The sequence below is a fragment of the Coregonus lavaretus genome, assembly GCF_964263955.1.
Source record: "Coregonus lavaretus genome assembly, chromosome: 10".
NCBI lineage: Eukaryota > Metazoa > Chordata > Actinopteri > Salmoniformes > Salmonidae > Coregonus > Coregonus lavaretus.
Window position 1 is genome coordinate 45,252,089 of NC_139997.1, and position 23,392 is coordinate 45,275,480.

The following is a 23,392-nucleotide window of genomic DNA, read 5'->3' on the forward strand; positions in this document are numbered from 1 at the left end:
TTACCTGCTAGGGGATTCAAAACCTTGTGAATATTTGTACATCACACACAGTAGCGAACACTGTCACTATGTTTACATGTATGTTTATTATAATGCTGCCAGATCTCAAAGATGTCACTTGTAGGCAGCTATATGATGTCAGTTATAGCTATGAGCACTCAATGGAATCCTGGATCTTTGTATTTTGGAATGCTGACCTTTTTATTTTGGTAATTACAATAAAATTATTTAGTAGATTTAATAAAATACTGTATCATAAAAGAATAAGCAGAGATCCTGTTATTTTTTTTAACACTGCTGTATCCGACCGGTTCCCTCAATAATAATAATAATAATAATAATATGCCATTTAGCAGACGCTTTTATCCAAAGCGACTTACAGTCATGCGTGCATACATTTTTGTGTATGGGTGGTCCCGGGGATCGAACCCACTACCTTGGCGTTACAAGCGCCGTGCTCTCAATCACTTGTTTATCCCCGGTTAAATGAATGCTATGTTGACAAAATGGCAAACTATTCCAAATGTTGATGTTTAAGGTCTTTATTTCAGAATGTAAAAACCGTTAATAGATATTCCAACGTATGACATACTTTAAACATATTTCACAAATGTTTTGTTTACATATTGCACAGAATGCTTATAAACATGACCAAAAAGATAAATTAAGACGATCGTGGAAACATATGACCAAAAATAGAGAGCTCAGTATTTAGGATGAGTTTTTAGTAACTCAAAAGTCAAACAGTTCTCTATACAGTATATACAGTTGAACCAATGGCATACTAGTACTAAAATATTTCCCAACTGCACAGGGAAGACATGGTTGGTAGTTAGGCCTGTCCTCATACAAAAAAAAGTATATTTATATACGTTAGGACCCCCCAGTAGCCATACTTTTGTCATTTCCTGTAATTAACACGAGTTAAAAACAAACTGGGTAACTGTACAGTCAGTGTCTCTGACGGGTAACTAACTACATTCCTTATATTACACCGGTAGTAAGTAGTGGCTTTATTTGTGTATGCAGGTTATTATTAGACCATATACATACTGTACTGTTTTTGCTGAATATAATGAAGTGTCTGGTTAAAGATATTCTCCAGTACTTTTGTATACTTTTTAGCCAGTAGTTCTGAAAGTAGCGCTCATGAGCCAAAACTGGTCCCCGAAAATTGCGTACTACATCACGTGAAGATATGTGCACCACGTCATTGCTCTCTCGCTCTACTGTGTGTGCATCTTGCTAGCTGTCACTCAAGTATTTCACGGTTAAGTCTACACCCATTGTATTCGGCGCACGTGACAAATACAATTTGATGGCGAGGGGCTGAAGCTCATTGGCTGAAACTCGAATTGCTAGGGGGCAGGCCCACATGGGGGAAAATGGCGGAGCCTACAGGTTCCAGTAAACAGTTATTTTCAAACGAGCGATTTCGTGGCTAACAGGAATTCTGTTAATACAGTGAGGGAAAAAAGTATTTGATCCCCTGCTGATTTTGTACGTTTGCCCACTGATAAAGAAATGATCAGTCTATCATTTTAATGGTAGGTTTATTTGAACAGTGAGAGACAGAATAACAACAACAAAATCCAGAAAAACGCATGTAAAAAATGTTATAAATTGATTTGCATTTTAATGAGGGAAATAAGTATTGACCCCCTCTCAATCAGAAAGATTTCTGGCTCCCAGGTGTCTTTTATACAGGTAACGAGCTGAGATTAGGAGCACACTCTTAAAGGAAGTGCTCCTAATCTCAGTTTGTTACCGGTATAAAAGACACCTGTCCACAGAAGCAATCAATCAATCAGATTCCAAACTCTCCACCATGGCCAAGACCAAAGAGCTCTCCAAGGATGTCAGGGACAAGATTGTAGACCTACACAAGGCTGGAATGGGCTACAAGACCATCGCCAAGCAGCTTGGTGAGAAGGTGACAACAGTTGGTGCGATTATTCGCAAATGGAAGAAACACAAAAGAACTGTCAATCTCCCTTGGCCTGGGGCTCCATGCAAGATCTCACCTCGTGGAGTTGCAATGATCATGAGAACGGTGAGGAGTCAGCCCAGAACTACACAGGAGGATCTTGTCAATGATCTCAAGGCAGCTAGGACCATAGTCACCAAGAAAACAATTGGTAACACACTACGCCGTGAATGACTGAAATCCTGCAGCAAGGTCCCCCTGCTCAAGAAAGCACATATACAGGGCCATCTGAAGTTTGCCAATGAACATCTGAATGATTCAGAGGAGAACTGGGTGAAAGTGTTGTGGTCAGATGAGACCAAAATCGAGCTCTTTGGCATCAACTCAACTCGCCGTGTTTGGAGGAGGAGGAAGGCTGCCTATGACCCCAAGAACACCTTCCCCACCGTCAAACATGGAGGTGGAAACATTATGCTTTGGGGGTGTTTTTCTGCTAAGGGGACAGGACAACTTCACCGCATCAAAGGGACGATGGACGGGGCCATGTACCGTCAAATCTTGGGTGAGAACCTCCTTCCCTCAGCCAGGGCATTGAAAATGGGTCGTGGATGGGTATTCCAGCATGACAATGACCCAAAACACACGGCCAAGGCAACAAAGGAGTGGCTCAAGAAGAAGCACATTAAGGTCCTGGAGTGGCCTAGCCAGTCTCCAGACCTTAATCCCATAGAAAATCTGTGGAGGGAGCTGAAGGTTCGAGTTGCCAAACGTCAGCCTTGAAACTTTAATGACTTGGAGAAGATCTGCAAAGAGGCCTGGAACAAAATCCCTCCTGAGATGTGTGCAAACCTGGTGGCCAACTACAAGAAACGTCTGACCTCTGTGATTGCCAACAAGGGTTTTGTCACCAAGTACTAAGTCATGTTTTACAGAGGGGTCAAATACTTATTTCCCTCATTAAAATGCAAATCAATTTATAACATTTTTGACATGCGTTTTTCTGGATTTCTTTGTTGTTATTCTGTCTCTCACTGTTCAAATAAACCTACCATTAAAATTATAGACTGATCATTTCTTTGTCAGTGGGCAAACGTACAAAATCAGCAGGGGATCAAATACTTTTTTTCCCTCACTGTAGATTATGCATGTATGAACGGCATTGACACATCCAGCTGAAAGTGGGAGGGTTTAAAAAAAGACTTACTAGTCGCCAAAGTTCCGGAGCGTGTCTTTAAAACCAGCATCTAAAGATATGAGAATCCCTTGTAAAAAAAAAAAAAAAAAAAACACCTGGATGGTAATGTCACCAGCCTAGTATATGGAGACCGACAGATTCTTGGTATGCTTGATGCTTCCTCTAGCAAACGGTCACTGGTGCCAACTCACACTGGCTTGATAAACCTTGGAAAGTACAATAATATAAAAAAATTGTAAAACAGTGGAAATCGATTTTTCTAGATATTTAGAAAATTGAAGTGGAGTAAAACAAATATCAAATGGAACAGCAGCACTTAAATAAATACAATATAAAACACATGCAGAGAACAAGCTACTGCTCTATTGGCATACATCTTCAGAGAAGGTTTGAGTCTAAATAATATAAAAAGGAACAGTGAGGCAGATTGAATAGTGTCAATCAAAATGGTACATGTAAATCAGTGCATTCAATACTGCACAAAAGTATGAAACACTTTGATTAAAATGAAAAAAAATGTTCTGTATAATGCATAAACGGTGCATTGCAACAAAAGTACATAATGAACCAAATGAGAAAAACATGACCATTGTGTACATCAGGGGTGGCCAATCATTTTGGCTCGAGGGCCACATCAGCGTTTAAAAATTCAACTTTGGGCCACACAGATTAATTTTTTCGGACCGATTTGTTCGTCAAAAGCAATTTGCAGGCCAGAAAAAAAGGCTGTTATTTTAAAATATATAGGTCCATTATAATTTCTACATACTTTCTATCTAGTTTTAGATTTTCAAGAGTGGCCTGGAGTGTCTTTTTAACCCAAAATAATAATTCACCTGCTCTTTCCATGACAGACTGACCAGGTGAATCCAGGTGAAAGCTATGGTCCCTTATTGATGTCACTTGTTAAATCCACTTCAATCAGTGTTGATGAAAGGGAGGAGCCAGGTTAAAGAAGGATTTCTAAGCCTTGCGACAACTGAGACATGGATTGTGTATGTGTGCCATTCAGAGGGTGAATTGGCAAGAGAAAATATGTAAGTGCCTTTGAACGGGGTATGGTAGTAGGTGCCAGGCGCACCGGTTTGAGTGTGTCAAGAACTGCAACGCTGCTGGGTTTTTCACGCTCAACAGTTTCCCATGTGTATCAAGAATGGTCCACCACCTAAAGGACATCCAGCCAACTTGACAGAACTGTAAGAAGCATTGGAGTCAACATGGGCCAGCATCCCTATGGAACTCTTGACACCTTGCAGAGTCCATGCCCCGATAAATTGAGGCTGTTCTGAGGGCAAAAGGGTTGCAACTCAATATTAGGAAGGTGTTCCTAATGTTTTATTCACTCAGTGTATATATTTGTTTTTACTCAAACCTCTCCGGATCCTTGGCCCACCCCGGTGTACATTCACTGCATGTTCATTTGCAGAAAGAACCAAAAAAATACTTCAATATCTTAGCAAAGACAAACGAAAATAAATGTATTTCCAGTAAAGCCGAGAGTCCTGTTGAAAATCCTGTTTTGGAAAACATTCTTGCTTCGGCAGCACAAGAGCCATTCAATGAGTACCAGGGCAACAGTCACTTTTAAAATGTCTTATGCCATTTCCAATGTGGGTTGTACAACACTTTCTCCATGGCGATAACGCCACCCTTGCCAGTTCCTTATTCTAACGAGTGTCCTAGCTAGCCAGTGCATACAGTGCAGTCTTCGTCCACCTGCTGTTTGTCCACTAGCTGAGTTTCTGCAGTAGTTTCTCCTCTACTAGTCCAAACTGTACACTCACTGACATCTCAGCAATGAACTGCTCGCAGCCCTCTTTGGTCACCTGCTTGCAGTAGCGCAAGTCAATATGACAGATGCTTCCACAGCGCTTGAAGTAGGTCAGCGACTGGTCCGTGACTCTGTTGCACACTGCAGAGATTAGGGAAGGAGGAGGAACATACAGTATGAGGTTGATGTAATATGAGACCATTCATCATCTTCAGTTAATACACAGACAGATAGGCGCCTCCTATATACTTGATCATACCAGTCATTTGTTTTCTAGGATAAAGGCTCCAACCAAAACCTCACCATAGTCATGAGCATATCGAGTACAGTCAATAGGTGACGGCTTCCCCCATTAACAAGCTTTCATTGGGTTCCATCGGTGAGTGACTGACAGTGGATATTAAGACATCAGTGATGCCAGAGAGCTCATTAGTCTGCCTGCCACACGGTTCCCCCTGTCTGTCTGTCCCACATTGACCCAACCTTTAACAGCACTACTCAGGGAGAGGAGAACCATGGGGGTACTTCAGTTATGGTGTTTGGAATGGAGCCTAGTTTTACTCCACACCATGGCTCCAACTGTGCATAGACACAATTAAAGCTATTTATACTTTATACTGGCATCCATGGGGTCTTTATATGACTTTATGAGGCGTACATTCATCTCAGTAGGGAACATTTGTCGTCATTCATTCCTAACATCAAGGCGGTGACCCGATCCTGTAGGTTCATGCTCTACAACATTCGGAGAGTACGACCCTGCCTTACACAGGAAGCGGCACAGGTCCTAATCCAGGCACTTGTCATCTCCCGTCTGGATTACTGCAACTCGCTGTTGGCTGGGCTCCCTGCCTGTGCCATTAAACCCCTACAACTCATCCAGAATGCCGCAGCCCGTCTGGTGTTCAACCTTCCCAAGTTCTCTCACGTCACCCCGCTCCTCCGCACACTCCACTGGCTTCCAGTTGAAGCTCGCATCTGCTACAAGACCATGGTGCTTGCCTACGGAGCTGTGAGGGGAACGGCACCTCCGTACCTTCAGGCTCTGATCAGTCCCTACACCCAAACGAGGGCACTGCGTTCATCCACCTCTGGCCTGCTGGCTCCCCTATCTCTGCGGAAGCATAGTTCCCGCTCAGCCCAGTCAAAACTGTTCGCTGCTCTGGCACCCCAATGGTGGAACAAGCTCCGTCACGACGCCAGGACAGCGGAGTCACTCACCACCTTCCGGAGACATTTGAAACCCCACCTCTTTAAGGAATACCTGGAATAGGATAAAGTAATCCTTCTACCCCCCCCCACCCTTTACTCCAGCCCCCCCACCCTTTACTCCAGCCCCCCCCCCCCCCAAAAAAAAAAAAAAAACATTGTAAAGTGGTTATCCCACTGGCTATAAGGTGAATGCACCTATTTGTAAGTCGCTCTGGATAAGAGCGTCTGCTAAATGACGTAAATGTAAATGTAATTCAATAAGACCTATGAAGCAATGAATTAATGTTACAATGAGCAGACAATAGCCATGTCTGGATTCTCACCAGTATGTTCTAAATAGTGAATAGTACTGTTAGCAGTGAATACATTCTGACATAGCCAATGTCTATAGTGATAGTAGATATTGTGACATGGCCTTGTATGCTCCTACCGGAGAGGTTGACGTCGGTGAGCGAGTCTCTGGTGGAGGTCCCTGCAGCGGTCAGGATGTTGACTGACTGGTCAGTGACGTGGTTGCAGTAGCTCAGGTCCAGTCTGGTCAGCTGGGGCATGTATCGGATGAGGAGGCGCAGGGAGGTGTCCGTGATGTCCAGCCCGGCCAGACGCAGGTCCATCACGTTTCGCAGTTTACTCCTGTTGTCCAGCTGACCTAGGGAGGGAGAGAGAGACAAAGATTGAATGCATGTCAAGTTATTTTTTAAACCTTTCTTACTTCTACTAGGAGCAGAATCGAATGCAAGCGTTTCCAGCTGTGTGGCCTATAAAGACCGACACAAAGGGTCACCAAAGAGCACACTCAAGACCTGACATGGATGGGCTGCAGCAGCCTGACTGGACTGCAAAACAGATTGATATACTGCTCAATACTTCACACCACATGTCCAAATGGTCACTAACACAGTGCAGGATGGCGAGAACCTACCTGGTCTGTTGTCTGTGGGGGGTGAGAGCAGATCCCTCATCTGGGCGTCTTTGAGCCCCTCTACCCACTGGACATCCAGGGTGCGCAGCAGCGGGCAGCTGGCAGTGCAGAGGGCAGACACAGCCACCCAGGAGCAACCTGAGAGCAGCAGCATCCGCAGACCTGCAGGAACAACAAAACTCAACGACATCACTCACACTCTCTCTCAATTCCTACTAAACACACCCTAGCACTGTCAAAATGACAGAAACCAAACGCTATATTCATATTACAGAATTGGTGCTGCCTCCCTCGGACTAAGTCAGTCCTAACTAAGTAACTCGAAAACGTGTAACATTATCTGCTGCCCCTTTCAATCCTTTGAGGGGAAAAACAATCTTAATAGTCTCCAACAGTTCATTAACCTGAGGGTGCAAAAACAAGCAAACAAAAACCATCACTATGTAAATGTATTACAGTCGCTGCATAATTAATCCTGAGAAGAAACCGATAAGAAACAAAACAAATCCTCAGAAACACTCAGGAACCCCTGGGGATACAATTATTATGGAGCAGAGTCACAGACATAATGCAGCATTCTCTGAAACTTCCAGCTCACCCAACCAAGGAAACAAAGAGAGCGTTACATTATCCCCAAACATTACATTGTTACATTATCCCCAAACTAGTCACATTAAATACGTTCTTATCAATGCTCTCAGTACAGAGAAGCCCAGTAACAGGCTGCAGTGGTGACACCAGGTTTGCAGTGTGTACCCAGAGCCATGGACAGAGACACAGTATAATGGCTCGGTGTATACTGTACATACCTATACAGTTCAGACCGTTCTATTATAAAGGCACAGAGGGATATGCACATTGCCTCAGTTACAACACTGCTGGCTGGTGTTTACCTGGCAGCCTGTTGATGAGCCAGCTGAGTTGCTTCTTGGAGATGTTGGTCCAGCTGAGGTCCAGCGCCACAGGCTGTCTGCGGATGATGCCACTCAGCATTAGGGGAGTGATGGATTTACAGCGGTTCAGATCGATCCGCGTCCACAGTCTCTTATCACAGCACCTGCGGAGGCAGGGACGAAGGTAACTACATGATCACACAGCCACCATAGCTACAACTGTGGAAAGACTACACTGAGGTGAGAGCTCTAGGCAAGCTACGAGCCTTACAGCTTAGTGTTCATACTGTCTTTCCAATGAACAAGGACCACTTTGAAAAACACAACCCACTATTCACAAGACTGATTTGTCCAACTTGGTATCAAACCCTTTGGTCTATCAGGCCGTGTCTAGACTTGACAGTTCATGCAGCTTTAGTATTCTGATAATGGAGTTATGATCATGGAATTCCGAACACGTCATTAGTCTACATTTACATTTAAATGTGTCCACCATGTACACATTGTGTCCGTTCCCACACTATAATCAAATGCCAGAATGCATTCTACAAACGGTGGAATATCAAAATATGATAATAACAACAACTAATGGCAGTAGCTAACTACTGTAGCTAACTACTGTAGCTAAGTAGCCAGCTAACCTCTGTAGCTAGCAAGCAATGCTGAAGGGATTGCATAACACTAACCAAACAAAAGCATTTGAGGCCAGCAAACACGATCCCCACATGCAAGGAACGTATTTGAAAAAGTGCCTCTTGGTCCCAAAACACAAGTTGGGTGCCTGATCGCATTCAGACTAGACCCATCTTTTCAATGCAATCTTTGCATTCTGATAGCAGAAGTCGCATGTAAGTGTCAAGTGTAGACATGACCTCCGATAGCTACAGCTCACCATCTGTTCCAGGTCTTGCAGACGCGCATGCAGACACACAGGTCTCTGTGTGCGAGGTGGCTGAACACGACCATCCACAACTCCCTGCGCATCACGTGGGCCTGTCCGTCATCCAGGGGAAGTCTGTCTGGCGGGGGGCTGATGGGAGGCGGCCGGATCACGTGACGCTCCATCTGTACACACTTGGGCGGTGAGCGGCAGGGAGGGGGGCGTGGGCAAATGGGCGTGATCGGAGGGCTGCGGTTCCACCCCAGGGGCGAGAGCTGGCGGGGTGTCCCGTTCACCTCCCGCCCCCTGGGGTGGAGCCAGTCTCCGAGGTCACTGCTGCCGTTGTCGAGTGGCCGCTTGGGCTTAGGCTCCTCCCCATCACTCTCAGGCTCGGTCTTCATTGGCCTGTGGTTCTGATTGGCCAAGCAGTCCTCGGTCTTCAATGGTCGACGGTTGTGATTGGATAGGCCATCCTCAGTCTTAATTGGCCTGCGGTTATGATTGGTGGGGGAGTCCTCTGTTTTTAGTGGTCTGCGGTTCTGATTGGTCGAGGAGTCCTCAGTCTTCAGTGGTCGACGGTTGTTATTGGTTGGGCTGTTCTCCTTCTTCAGTGGTCTGCGGTTCTGATTGGCCAAGCAGTCCTCTGTCTTCTGGATCTCCAGGTTGAGCTCTTTGCTCAGCTCCTTGCTCAGCTCTTTGTTGGGGAGGCGGCGTCGCTGGTGTGCCTTCAGCTGGCCAAGTGTCTTCTCTGGGGCATCACCCCCCTCACTGCTGGGCCCTGCCCGGGGAGAGCTGGAGCAGGACTGGTCACTCTCTCTGGCTGCAGACGTCCGTAGCAGTGGACTCAGCATAGTCTTTACTTTACCGTCTTTCCTGTCCTCTACACCACCATCTTTCTCCTCTTCTTCCTCCTCCTTATCTTCATCCTCTTCTTCTCTTTTCCCTTTAGCTGCAACCCTGTCCCCTGTGTATCTGTCCTCCTCTTCATGGTCTTCGTCCTCATCAACTCTCTCTTGCTTGATGGGCTGTAACAGCTTGGGAGTGAAGGTGTCATCAGGTTTTGGGGGCTTCTTCTGTAAGGGAACATGGGGAGTATATGAATTACTCTGACATTCATTTGTAACAGTTTGAATTTGCATTTTTATAAGATCTTATTTATCATATATCTTTCTCCAAATAGTTTTATAAGATCTTATTTATCAAATATATTTCTCAAAATAGTGTTTGACAAGTAAGTGGACTACGATTCTCAAATCAAAAGGGTTACTGTTTGGTAATAGAATCTTGACAAAATAAACTCTGGGCCTTATCTAATCGGTTTCTTATCAAATCAAGAGGAATGCTCAGTACAGACAGACACTTCAATATAAACTGAATTATCCATGGTCAGCCTAAAGCCTGTTGGATAAATTACCTTTTTCTTGACAACAGGAGGCTCGTCCTCATCTTTAATGTCGAACAGCTTCCTCTTCTTCCTCAGAGGGTTGTCCTCAGGCCTGGGTCGAGGATGGGGTAGCCCGCCCAGAGACAACATGGGAGAACGTTTCTTCAGAGGAGGATATTCCTCTGCTTTCCTCTTGGGGGTGTCATCACGCTCTGCCTTCCTCTTCACTGCAGTGGGTGACGTTGGCACACTGGGCGGGTCGGACTCTTCCTTGATGTCACGGTTCAATCGCGAGTCCTTCAGTAGCGACCCGGGAAGGTTGGACGCGTACTTGAACCCTGGTCCTCTTTTTTGCTTGACAGCCAAAAGGGAAGAAACAAGGGAAGACAACTTTATACCTTTTGCCTATTTGTTTTCCGGACACTTAATTCAAAATAATTTTGACAATAAATGTGATTTATTGAACAGTGCAGAGCCTAGATATTCTGCCAAGAACATTCATTTCCACACCCACGTAGATGCTTACTTTCCCAGTCTTCCCTGCATGGTTGCATTTTGGACACTCCCAGCAGTTTGGCAACTCTTCATTTACAACTCCACCAGAATTTTTAACCTGAACAAGACAGCACAGGTAGTGAGTGGGTGAAGGCGATAGTAAGCACAAGTAAAAGTGATACAGTTTGAAGCAAAGCTATCATTTATCATTTGCAGCATAAATCCTTTATAGCAGGGGTAGGCAACTACATTAATCTGCGGGTCGATTTTTGTCGGAGCGGATGGTCGGGGGGGGGGGTCGGAACATAATTATAATTTGTACACTGCAAATTGACCACAACTTAGCCCCCCAATTTTTTAGCTGCGAGCAGCATTGAATGGGGTTCACAGGATGACAAAAGGAACACCAGATCAGTTGGATAACAAAGCAAGCACTATCATGTAGGAACTACTGTATCTTCCTTCATGTGTACAAAATACTAAATCATTAGCGTTACATATGCAAAGTAGTTAATATTTTTAATGTTTTTTTAGATATCAATACCAAATTCAGTGTGGTACATTTTAGGGACGTTCATGATAATGACAATTTCAAGTCGATAGGCCACTGTGAAATGTGGATTTACAGTGGGTTAATTGAACACTTAAAATATATATATATATATATATATATATATATATATATATATATTATTATTTTTTGTCAATAGCCATCTTTTGACAATCAGGACCAAATTTGAACCATAGGACCAAATTTGGATTAATGAGAATAAATGTTTTAAGAGTATTTTGGCATATTTTAACATACAGTGAGGGAAAAAAGTATTTGATCCCCTGCTGATTTTGTACGTTTGCCCACTGACAAAGAAATTATTAGTCTATAATTTTAATGGTAGGTTTATTTGAACAGTGAGAGACAGAATAACAACAACAAAATCCAGAAAAACAAATGTCAGAAATGTTATAAATTGATTTGCATTTTAATGAGGGAAATAAGTATTTGACCCCCTCTCAATCAGAAAGATTTCTGGCTCCCAGGTGTCTTTTATACAGGTAACGAGCTGAGATTAGGAGCACTCTTAAAGGGAGTGCTCCTAATCTCAGTTTGTTACCTGTATAAAAGACACCTGTCCACAGAAGCAATCAATCAATCAGATTCCAAACTCTCCACCATGGCCAAGACCAAAGAGCTCTCCAAGGATGTCAGGGACAAGATTGTAGACCTACACAAGGCTGGAATGGGCTACAAGACCATCGCCAAGCAGCTTGGTGAGAAGGTGACAACAGTTGGTGCGATTATTCGCAAATGGAAGAAACACAAAAGAACTGTCAATCTCCCTCGGCCTGGGGCTCCATGCAAGATCTCACCACGTGGAGTTGCAATGATCATGAGAACGGTGAGGAATCAGCCCAGAACTACACGGGAGGATCTTGTCAATGATCTCATGGCAGCTGGGACTATAGTCACCAAGAAAACAATTGGTAACACACTACGCCGTGAAGGACTGAAATCATGCAGCGCCCGCAAGTTCCCCCTGCTCAAGAAAGCACATATACAGGCCCGTCTGAAGTTTGCCAATGAACATCTGAATGATTCAGAGGAGAACTGGGTGAAAGTGTTGTGGTCAGATGAGACCAAAATCGAGCTCTTTGGCATCAACTCAACTCGCAGTGTTTGGAGGAGGAGGAATGCTGCTTATGACCCCAAGAACACCATCCCCACCGTCAAACATGGAGGTGGAAACATTATGCTTTGGGGGTGTTTTTCTGCTAAGGGGACAGGACAACTTCACCGCATCAAAGGGACGATGGACGGGGCCATGTACCGTCAAATCTTGGGTGAGAACCTCCTTCCCTCAGCCAGGGCATTGAAAATGGGTCGTGGATGGATATTCCAGCATGACAATGACCCAAAACACAAGGCCAAGGCAACAAAGGAGTGGCTTAAGAACAAGCACATTAAGGTCCTGGAGTGGCCTAGCCAGTCTCCAGACCTTAATCCCATAGAAAATCTGTGGAGGGAGCTGAAGGTTCGAGTTGCCAAACGTCAATCTCGAAACTTTAATGACTTGGAGAAGATCTGCAAAGAGGAGTGGGACAAAATCCCTCCTGAGATGTGTACAAACCTGGTGGCCAACTACAAGAAACGTCTGACCTCTGTGATTGCCAACAAGGGTTTTGCCACCAAGTACTAAGTCATGTTTTGCAGAGGGGTCAAATACTTATTTCTCTCATTAAAATGCAAATCAATTTATAACATTTCTGACATGAGTTTTTCTGGATTTTATTGTTGTTATTCTGTCTCTCACTGTTCAAATAAACATACCATTAAAATTATAGACTGATCATTTCTTTGTCAGTGGGCAAACGTACAAAATCAGCAGGGGATCAAATACTTTTTTCCCTCACTGTATGTGCTAATATGCATCTACTGGCCAACATTGATTGCATAAAGGTTATTTTCTTAAACTCTTTAGGGACCATTGTGATGAGTCCAACAACCAAATTTGGAGTGAATCTAACTTTTAGTCCATGAGAAGATTTTTTATGATTATTTTAAGCAGTAGCGTTACATAGTCAAAAAAGTGAATCGTTAATAGTTTCCTTATTTGTTAAGATATCAATGCCAAACTTAACATGGTTCATCAATGTAATGTCTTTGATGACGTTACATTGGATTTACAAAGTGGATTTACAAAAGGATTTAAATTGACACATAAAATCTGATTTCCTGATTTATCAATAACTCAGCCATCTCTTAACTAATCCCTTAGCTTTTCTCAAACTAAGGTAAGAGATGTACCATGGGCCTACATGCCGACTTATGGTTCATGAGAATAAGTTTTTCCAAAATGTCAAGATGGAGGAAAATCTATCCTGATGGACCTTATCGGTCCTTGAGGCAAATGTATTCAGCGTGAGTAAAGACACATACAGTGCATTCGGAAAGTATTCAAACCCCTTGACTTTTTCCACGTTGTTACATTACAGCCTTATTCTAAAATGGCTTAAATAGTATTTTTTCCTTATCAATCTACACACAATACTCGATAATGTCAAGCCCAAAATAGATTTGTAGAATCTTTGCAAATGTATTAAAAATAAAAACAGAAATACCTTATTTATATAAGTATTCAGACCCTTTGCTATGAGACTCGAAATTGAGCTCAGGTGCATCCTGTTCCCATTGATCATCCTTGAGATGTTTCTACAACTTGATTGGAGTCCATCTGTGGTATATTCAATTGATTGGACATGACATGGAAAGGCACACACCTGTCTATATAAGGTCCCACAGTTGACAGTGCATGTCAGAGCAAAAACCAAGCCATGAGGTTGAAGGAATTGTCCGTAGAGCTCTGAGACAGAATTGTGTCGAGGCACAAATCTGGAGAAGGGTACCAAAACATTTCTGCAGCATTGAAGGTTCAAGAACACAGTGGCCTCCATTCTTAAATGGAAGAAGTTTGGAATCAACAAGACTCTTCCTAGAGCTGTTCGCCTGGCCAAACTGAGCAATTGGGGGAGAAGGGCCTTGGTCAGTGAGGAGACCAAGATGGTCACTCTGACAGAGCTCCAGAGTTCCTCTGTGGAGATGGGAGAACCTTCCAGAAGGACAACCATCTCTGCAGCACTCCATCAATCAGGCCTTTATGGTAAAGTGGCCAGACGGAAGTCACTCCTCAGTAAAAAGGCACATGACAGCCCGCTTGGAGTTTGCCAAAAGGCACCTAAAGGACTCTTAGACCATGAGAAACAAGATCCTCTGGTCTGATGAAACCAAGATTGAACTCTTTGGCCTGAATGCCAAGCGTCACATCTGGAGGAAACCTGGCACCATCCTTACGGTGAAGCATGGTGGTGGCAGCATCATGCTGTGGGGATGTTTTTCAGGACTGGGAGACTAGTCATGATCGAGGGAAAGATGAACAGAGCAAAGTACAGAGAGACATCAGACTGGGGCGCAGGTTCACCTTCCAACAGGACAACGACTCTTCACATACAGCCAAGACAATGCAGGAGTGGCTTCAGGACAAGTCTCAATGTCCTTGAGTGGCCCAGCCAGAGCCCGGACTTGAACCCGATCGAACATCTCTGGAGAGACCTGAAAATAGCTGTGCAGCTACGCTCCCCATCCAACCTGACAGAGCTTGAGAGGATCTGCAGTGAAGAATGGGAGAAACTCCCCAAATACAGGTATGCTAAGCTTGTAGCATCATACCCAAGAAAACTCAAGGCTGTAATCACCGCCAAAGGTGCTTCAACAATTTACTGAGTAAAGGGTCTGAATACTTACACTACCATTCAAACGTTTGGGGTCCTTGTTTTCAAAAGAAAAGCAATTTTTTTGTCCATTAAAATAACATCAAATTGATCAGAAATACAGTGTAGACATTGTTAATGTTGTAAATGGCTATTGTAGCTGGAAATGGCAGATTTTTTATGGAATATCTACATAGGCGTACAGAGGCCCATTATCAGCAACCATCAGTCCTGTGTTCCAATGGCACGTTGTGTTTGCTAATCCAAGTTTATCACTTAAAAAACGCTAATTAATCATTAGAAAACCCTTTTGCAAATATGTTAGCACAGCTGAAAACTGTTGTGCTGATTAAAGAAGCAATAAAACTGGCCTTCTTGAGACTAGTTGAGTATCTGGAGCATCAGCAATTGTGGGTTCGATTACAGAATCAAAATGGCCAGAAACAAATAACTTTCTTCTGAAACCTGTCAGTCTATTCTTGTTCTGAGAAATGAAGGCTATTCCATGCAAGAAATTGCCAAGAAACTGAAGATCTCGTACAACGCTGTGTACTACTCCCTTCACAGAACAGCGCAAACTGGCTCTAACCAGAATAGAAAGAGGAGTGGGAGGCCCCGGTGCACAACTGAGCAAGAGGACAAATACATTAGTATCTAGTTTGAGAAACAGGCGCCTCACATGTCCTCAACTGGCAGCTTAATTAAATAGTACCCGCAAAACACCAGTCTCAACATCAACAGTGAAGAGACGACTCCGGGATGCTGACCTTCTAGGCAAAGCCATATCTCAGACTGGCCAATAAAAATAAAAGATTAAGATGGGCAGTCTGAGATATGGCTTTTTCTTTGCAACTCTGCCTAGAAGGTCAGCATCCCGGAGTCGCCTCTTCACTGTTGACGTTGAGACTGGTGTTTTGCGGGTACTATTTAATGAAGCTGCCAGTTGAGGACCTGTGAGGCGACTGTTTCTCAAACTAGACACTATTGTATTTGTCCTCTTGCTCTGTTCTGCACCGGGGCCTCCCACTCCTCTTTCTATTCTGGTTAGAGCCAGTTTGCGCTGTTCTGTGAAGGGAGTAGTGTTGTACGAGATCTTTAGTTTCTTGGCAATTTCTCGCATGGAATAGCCTTCATTTCTCAGAACAAGAATAGCCATTGGAACACAGGACTGATGGTTGCTGATAATGGGCCTATGTAGATATTCCATTAAAAATCAGCCGTTTCCAGCTACAATAGCCATTTACAACATTAACAATGTCTACACTGTATTTCTGATCAATTTGATGTTATTTTGAATGGACAAAAAATTGGCTTTTCTTTCGAAAACAAGGACATTTCTAAGTGACCCCAAACTTTTGAACGGTAGTGTATGTAAATGTAATATTTCAGTTTTTTATTTGTAATAAATTAGCAAACATTTCTAGAAACCTGTTTTTGCTTTGTCATTATGGGGTATTGTATGTAGATTGAAAAAACCCCCCAAAAAAACAGTTTTAGAATAAGGCTGTAAAGTAACAAAATGTGGAAAAAGTCAAGGGGTCTGAATACTTTCCGAATGCACAGGTTCAAGTCTCTAGGTCAAACGGAGCAGCGGATATCGGGGTGTAAGTGAGACTGCTTATAACTGTGCCACCCAATCGGTGCCATTCTACTCATGGCCTCTTGTTTCTGTGTGCCAAATTAGAAAAAAAAGTTACTAATCTATGCTCAAGTTATTTGACCATGTCATGAAAAATATATATAATCTAAGAATAACAATAGGTTTCACAGCTTTGCTGTGAACCCCTAATAACAATAATTTCATACCATGATTACACGTATGTCAGTTTATTTTTATTTGTGGGAATACTTGGGAACAGATTTCCTAAATTAAACTCATTTTTTGGTGAATTCCTGATGACTTTACATTCTTTTTTGACCAAAAACATAAATCCTAAAAAATTGTAATATTTTTTTTGGGGGGTGGGGACAAAACCAAACCACTCTCGGTCGCCTGTTGCCGACCCCTGTTCTATAGGAGGAAGGGCAACCATAAACAAATACACTGCAGTAATGTAAGTGCTCACATTGAATCAAATCAGACAGATAAGATGCTCAGTAACAGCATAATGTATTGAGCAGTTTACCTTGAGGCAGAGTGGATGGACTATCTCATTGCAGATGGAGCACTCCATGAGCATGAGGTTAAACTTGTCCTCCTCTTCCTCCACCGTGTCCTCCTTCCCTGCCTCCCCACACACCAGACACACTGCGGTGTGGGGCAGGACAGGCTGGAGACAACACAAACACTACATTAGCATATTATAAATCATAATCATATTATATGCCATTTAGCAGACGCTTTTATCCAAAGCGACTTACAGTCATGCGTGCATACATTTTTACGTATGGGTGGTCCCGGGGATCGAACCCACTACCCGGGCGTTACAAGCGCCATGCTCTACCAATTGAGCTACAGAGGACCACAAACTCACTCTCTATACATAGTCACCAGATAAAATGTCCACACACAAACAAAGAATGTCCAAATACTCTGCAGGTTAGTTTTAGTTTAAGATTAATAGGAGACCTACCGCGATACACTGCCTCATGATGCAGGATTGTTTCATACGACCCGGCCCTCCAAACTTCTTCATGTCTTTACAAAAGTGGCATTCTCCACACTCTGTCCTCAGGCACGCCTCACACTTCCGACAGCGCGTCCTCCTCCGCCGGGCGCCAGACGTGCTCCGGCTGGCCGACAGCTTGACCGCCGCCACAGGAGACGAGGCCGCCATTTTGGGTTTGGGCCTGTTGGGAGGTCTCTGCTGCTGAAAGGAGAAGAGGGAGAGGTAGGAGAGTGAGGTGTCGTTATAGTACAACAACACAAAACGTGAAAGCAAGGTCTGATACAGAGACAGATGGATCTGGGCCTATATTCACAACGCGTCTCAGAGTAGGAGTGCTGATCTAGGATCAGGTCCATATACTCTTGTTCATTATGATCTAAAAGGCTGACCTTAGATCAGCACTCCTACGCTGAGAGGCTTTGTGAATACGGGATCAGGTCTGCAGGGTGTTGCAGTATTTGCTATAATATTGACCCCTGAATTCGCAGCTGATTAGGGAAACCAGGTGAATTGACTCATCTAATCAATCCCAGCAGTTGACCAATTCAGTTCTGAGTCACAAGAAGCAGAGCCTTTATTATGACCTGTGATACCCAGTTCGCTGGTCTAACCATCTACTACGGAAAACACAGAACCATGGACCGCACTCAAGTGAGAACATGCAATTTTTCTAACTCAAATCATCAGTACTCGAACATCTTAGAAGCTTGGTTTGAAAGTGTTTCCATGTTTCCCTAGCAACATTGTATGCCAAAACATGAACCACTAACAGTTTTACGTAACAGGGAGAAGGCATAAGTTTAAATGTGCTGTAAAATTAAATTGAAGGCAGTGAGAGATGGGGAGGGGAGGGGGGCTGCTTTGATGTGGAGCATTTTCCATTATTGAGTTATTTCTTCCTGACATAGTTTATTTTTCCCTCTGTTATTTCTGGCCCTGAGTCAACGCTGAGACAACATTGAATGTGCTGCTCATAAAACACACGCACGCAACGCACGTGCACACAGGTTACATTCTTTTTTTCTGGATCAAAAAGGGGCTTAGGTGGTGGGTGTGGCAGGGGGGCATGGCAATAGGCATGGTCGGCCAATCGGCTCAGCTGAATTCGGTCCGGACCAGTCCATGGCCAAGAACATTTTAGAGGCCCCCAATCTTAGCGGTGTAGAAAAATGTTTGCATTTTAAGCCAATTTCCTGCAATTCTACACATTTCTCCATGGAGCTGAGAGAAAATGTTGCAGTTTTAAAAGCTAATTTCCTGCGATTCTATGCATTTTGACATGGCTAATGCTGTGTTAAGCTCAAACATAATAACAAAATAAATACTCCTGAGTTCATAGTTTGTTTTATTTTCAATTCTCCCTGACTGTCTAGCTTTAATTTAGGTGAGTTAGTTCACAAAGATGATATTCTAATATATATATATATATATATATATATATATATATATATATATATATATATATATATATATATATATATATACACACACACAGTGGGGAGAACAAGTATTTGATACACTGCCGATTTTGCAGGTTTTCCTACTTACAAAGCATGTAGAGGTCTGTAATTTTTATCATAGGTACACTTCAACTCTGAGAGACGGAATCTAAAACAAAAATCCAGAAAATCACATTTTATGATTTTTAAGTAATTAATTTGCATTTTATTGGATGACATAAGTATTTGATACATCAGAAAAGCAGAACTTAATATTTGATACAGAAACCTTTGTTTGCAATTACAGAGATCATACGTTTTCTGTAGGTCTTGACCAGGTTTGCAAACACTGCAGCAGGGATTTTGGCCCACTCCTCCATACAGACCATCTCCAGATCCTTCAGGTTTCGGGGATGTCGCTGGGCAATACGGACTTTCAGTTCCCTCCAAAGATTTTCTATTGGGTTCAGGTCTGGAGACTGGCTAGGTCACTCCAGGACCTTGAGATTCTTCTTACGGAGCCACTCCTTAGTTGCCCTGGCTGTGTGTTTCGGGTCGTTGTCATGCTGGAAGACCCAGCCATGACCCATCTTCAATGCTCTTACTGAGGGAAGGAGGTTGTTGGCCAAGATCTTGCGATACATGGCCCCATCCATCCTCCCCTCAATACGGTGCAGTCGTCCTGTCCCCTTTGCAGAAAAGCATCCCCAAAGAATGATGTTTCCACCTCCATGCTTCACGGTTGGATGGTGTTCTTGGAGTTGTACTCATTCTTCTTCTTCCTCCAAACACGGCGAGTGGAGTTTAGACCAAAAAGCTCTATTTATGTCTCATCAGACCACGTGACCTTCTCCCATTCCTCCTCTGGATCATCCAGATGGTCATTGGCAAACTTCAGACGGGCCTGGACATGCGCTGGCTTGAGCAGGGGGACCTTGCGTGCACTGCAGGATTTTAATCCATGACGGCGTAGTGTGTTACTAATGGTTTTCTTTGAGACTGTGGTCCCAGCTCTCTTAAGGTCATTGACCAGGTCCTACCGTGTAGTTCTGGGCTGATCCCTCACCTTCCTCATGATCATTGATGCCCCACGAGGTGAGATCTTGCATGGAGCCCCAGACCGAGGTTGATTGACCGTCATCTTGAACTTCTTCCATTTTCTAATAATTGCGCCAACAGTTGTTGCCTTCTCACCAAGCTGCTTGCCTATTGTCCTGTAGCCCATCCCAGCCTTGTGCAGGTCTACAATTTTATCCCTGATGTCCTTACACAGCTCTCTGGTCTTGGCCATTGTGGAGAGGTTGGAGTCTGTTTGATTGAGTGTGTGGACAGGTGTCTTTTATACAGGTAACGAGTTCAAACAGGTGCAGTTAATACAGGTAATGAGTGGAGAACAGGAGGGCTTCTTAAAGAAAAACTTACAGGACTGTGAGAGCTGGAATTCTTACTGGTTGGTAGGTGATCAAATACTTATGTCATGCAATAAAATGCAAATTAATTTCTTAAAAATCATACAATGTGATTTTCTGGATTTTTGTTTTAGATTCCGTCTCTCACAGTTGAAGTGTACATATGATAAAAATTACAGACCTCTACATGCTTTGTAAGTAGGAAAACCTGCAAAATCGGCAGTGTATCAAATACTTGTTCTCCCCACTGTATATATATATATATATATATATATATATATGCTCAAAAAAATTAAGGGAACACTTAAACAACACAATGTAACTCCAAGTCAATCACACTTCTGTGAAATCAAACTGTCCACTTAGGAAGCAACACTGATTGACAATACATTTCACATGCTGTTGTGCAAATGGAATAGACAACAGGTGGAAATTATAGGCAATTAGCAAGACACCCCCAATAAAGAAGTGGTTCTGCAGGTGGTGACCACAGACCACTTCTCAATTCCTATGCTTCCTGGCTGATGTTTTGGTCACTTTTGAATGCTGGCGGTGCTTTCACTCTAGTGGTAGCATGAGACAGAGTCTACAACCCACACAAGTGGCTCAGGTAGTGCAGCTCATCCAGGATGGCACATCAATGCGAGCTGTGGCAAGAAGGTTTGCTGTGTCTGTCAGCGTAGTGTCCAGAGCATGGAAGCGCTACCAGGAGACAGGCCAGTACATCAGGAGACGTGGAGGAGGCCGTAGGAGGGCAACAACCCAGCAGCAGGACCGCTACCTCCGAGGAGCAGGAGGAGCACTGCCAGAGCCCTGCAAAATGACCTCCAGCAGGCCACAAATGTGCATGTGTCTGCTCAAACGGTCAGAAAAAGACTCCATGAGGGTGGTATGAGGGCCCGACGTCCACAGGTGGGGGTTGTGCTTACAGCCCAACACCGTGCAGGACGTTTGGCATTTGCCAGAGAACACCAAGATTGGCAAATTCGCCACTGGCGCCCTGTGCTCTTCACAGATGAAAGCAGGTTCACACTGAGCACATGTGACAGACGTGACAGAGTCTGGAGACGCCGTGGAGAACTTTCTGCTGCCTGCAACATCCTCCAGCATGACCGGTTTGGCAGTGAGTCAGTCATGGTGTGGGGTGGCATTTCTTTGGGGGGCCGCACAGCCCTCCATGTGCTCGCCAGGGGTAGCCTGACTGCCATTAGGTACCAAGATGAGATCCTCAGACCCCTTGTGAGACCATATGCTGGTGCAGTTGGCCCTGGGTTCCTCCTAATGCAAGACAATGCTAGACCTCATGTGGCTGGAGTGTGTCAGCAGTTCCTGCAAGAGGAAGGCATTTATGCTATGGACTGGCCCGCCCGTTCCCCAGACCTGAATCCAATTGAGCACATCTGGGACATCATGTCTCGCTCCATCCACCAACGCCACGTTGCACCACAGACTGTCCAGGAGTTGGCGGATGCTTTAGTCCAGGTCTGGGAGGAGATCCCTCAGGAGACCATCCGCCACCTCATCAGGAGCATGCCCAGGCATTGTAGGGAGGTCATACAGGCACGTGGAGGCCACACACACTACTGAGCCTCATTTTGACTTGTTTTAAGGGCATTACATCAAAGTTGGATCAGCCTGTAGTGTGGTTTTCCACTTTAATTTTGAGGGTGACTCCAAATTCAGACCTCCATGGGTTGATAAATTTGATTTCCATTGATAATTTTTGTGTGATTTTGTTGTCAGCACATTCAACTATGTAAAGAAAAAAGTATTTAATAAGATTATTTCATTCATTCAGATCTAGGATGTGTTGTTTAAGTGTTCCCTTTATTTTTTTGAGCAGTGTATATATATATATATATATATATATATATATATATATATATATATATATATATATATATATAGATAGATGTTGCTTCAATATATCCACATCATTTTCCTTCCTCATTTGTGAAGTGCACCAGTCCCTCCTGCAGCAAAGCACCCCCACAGCATGATGCGGCCACCCCTGTGCTTCACGGTTGGGATGGTGTTCTTCGGCTTGCAAGACCCCCCTTTTTCTTCCAAACATAACGATGGTCATTATGGGCAAACAGTTCTATTTTTGTTTCATCAGACCAGAGGACATTTCTCCAAAAAGTATGATCTTTGTCCCCATGTGCAGTTGCAAACCGTAGTCTGGCTTTTTTATGGTGGTTTTGGAGCAATGGCTTCTTCCTTGCTGAGTGGCCTTTCAGGTTATTTAGATAAAGGACTTGTTTTACTGTGGATATAGATACTTTTGTACCTGTTTCTTCCAGCATCTTCACAAGGTCCTTTGCTGTTGTTCTGGGATTGATTTGCACTTTTGGAACCAAAGTACGTTCATCTCTAGGAGACAGAACACGTCTCCTTCCTGAGCGGTATGACGGCTGCGTGGTCCCATGGTGTTTATACTTGCGTACTATTGTTTGTACAGATGAACGTGGTACCTTCATGCGTTTGGAAATTGCTCCCAAGGATGAACTAGACTTGTCGAGGTCTACAATTTATATTCTGAGGTCTTGGCTGATTTCTTTTGATTTTCCTATGATGTCAAGCAAAGAGGTACTGAGTTTGAAGGTAAGCCTTGAAATACATCCACAGGTACACCTCCAATTTACTCAAATGATGTCAATTAGCCTATCAGAAGCTTCTAAAGCCATGACATCATTTTCTGGAATTTTCCAAGCTGTTTAAAGGCACCGTCAACTTAGTGTATGTAAACTTCTGACCCACTGGAATTGTGATACAGTGAATTATAAGTGAAATAATCTGTCTGTAAACAATTGTTGGAAAAATTACTTGTGTCATGCACAAAGTAGATGTCCTAACAGACTTGCCAAAACTATAGTTTGTTAACGAGAAATTTGTGGAGTGGTTGGAAAATGAGTTTTAATGACTCCAACCTAAGTGTATGTAAACTTCCGACTTCAACTGTATATATATATATATATATATATATATATATA

At 43.6% G+C, this 23,392-nt stretch overlaps 1 protein-coding gene across 1 annotated transcript in view; it reads right to left on the reverse strand.

Moving 5' to 3' along the window:
• Nucleotides 1-4,010: 4,010 nt before the first annotated feature.
• LOC311136473 (lysine-specific demethylase 2B-like) overlaps nucleotides 4,011-23,392 on the reverse strand; it is a 49,222-nt gene continuing 29,840 nt past the window's right edge. The window contains exons 13-21 of the mRNA XM_084170609.1: nucleotides 17,516-17,752; nucleotides 17,069-17,212; nucleotides 10,711-10,797; nucleotides 10,215-10,538; nucleotides 8,813-9,873; nucleotides 7,921-8,084; nucleotides 7,028-7,189; nucleotides 6,536-6,754; nucleotides 4,011-5,034 (exon numbers count right to left, since the gene is read on the reverse strand). Of these exons, the coding sequence (XP_084026735.1) occupies nucleotides 4,853-5,034; nucleotides 6,536-6,754; nucleotides 7,028-7,189; nucleotides 7,921-8,084; nucleotides 8,813-9,873; nucleotides 10,215-10,538; nucleotides 10,711-10,797; nucleotides 17,069-17,212; nucleotides 17,516-17,752 (2,580 nt within the window). The 3' untranslated portion in view covers nucleotides 4,011-4,852. The remainder of the gene's footprint in view (nucleotides 5,035-6,535; nucleotides 6,755-7,027; nucleotides 7,190-7,920; nucleotides 8,085-8,812; nucleotides 9,874-10,214; nucleotides 10,539-10,710; nucleotides 10,798-17,068; nucleotides 17,213-17,515; nucleotides 17,753-23,392) is intronic.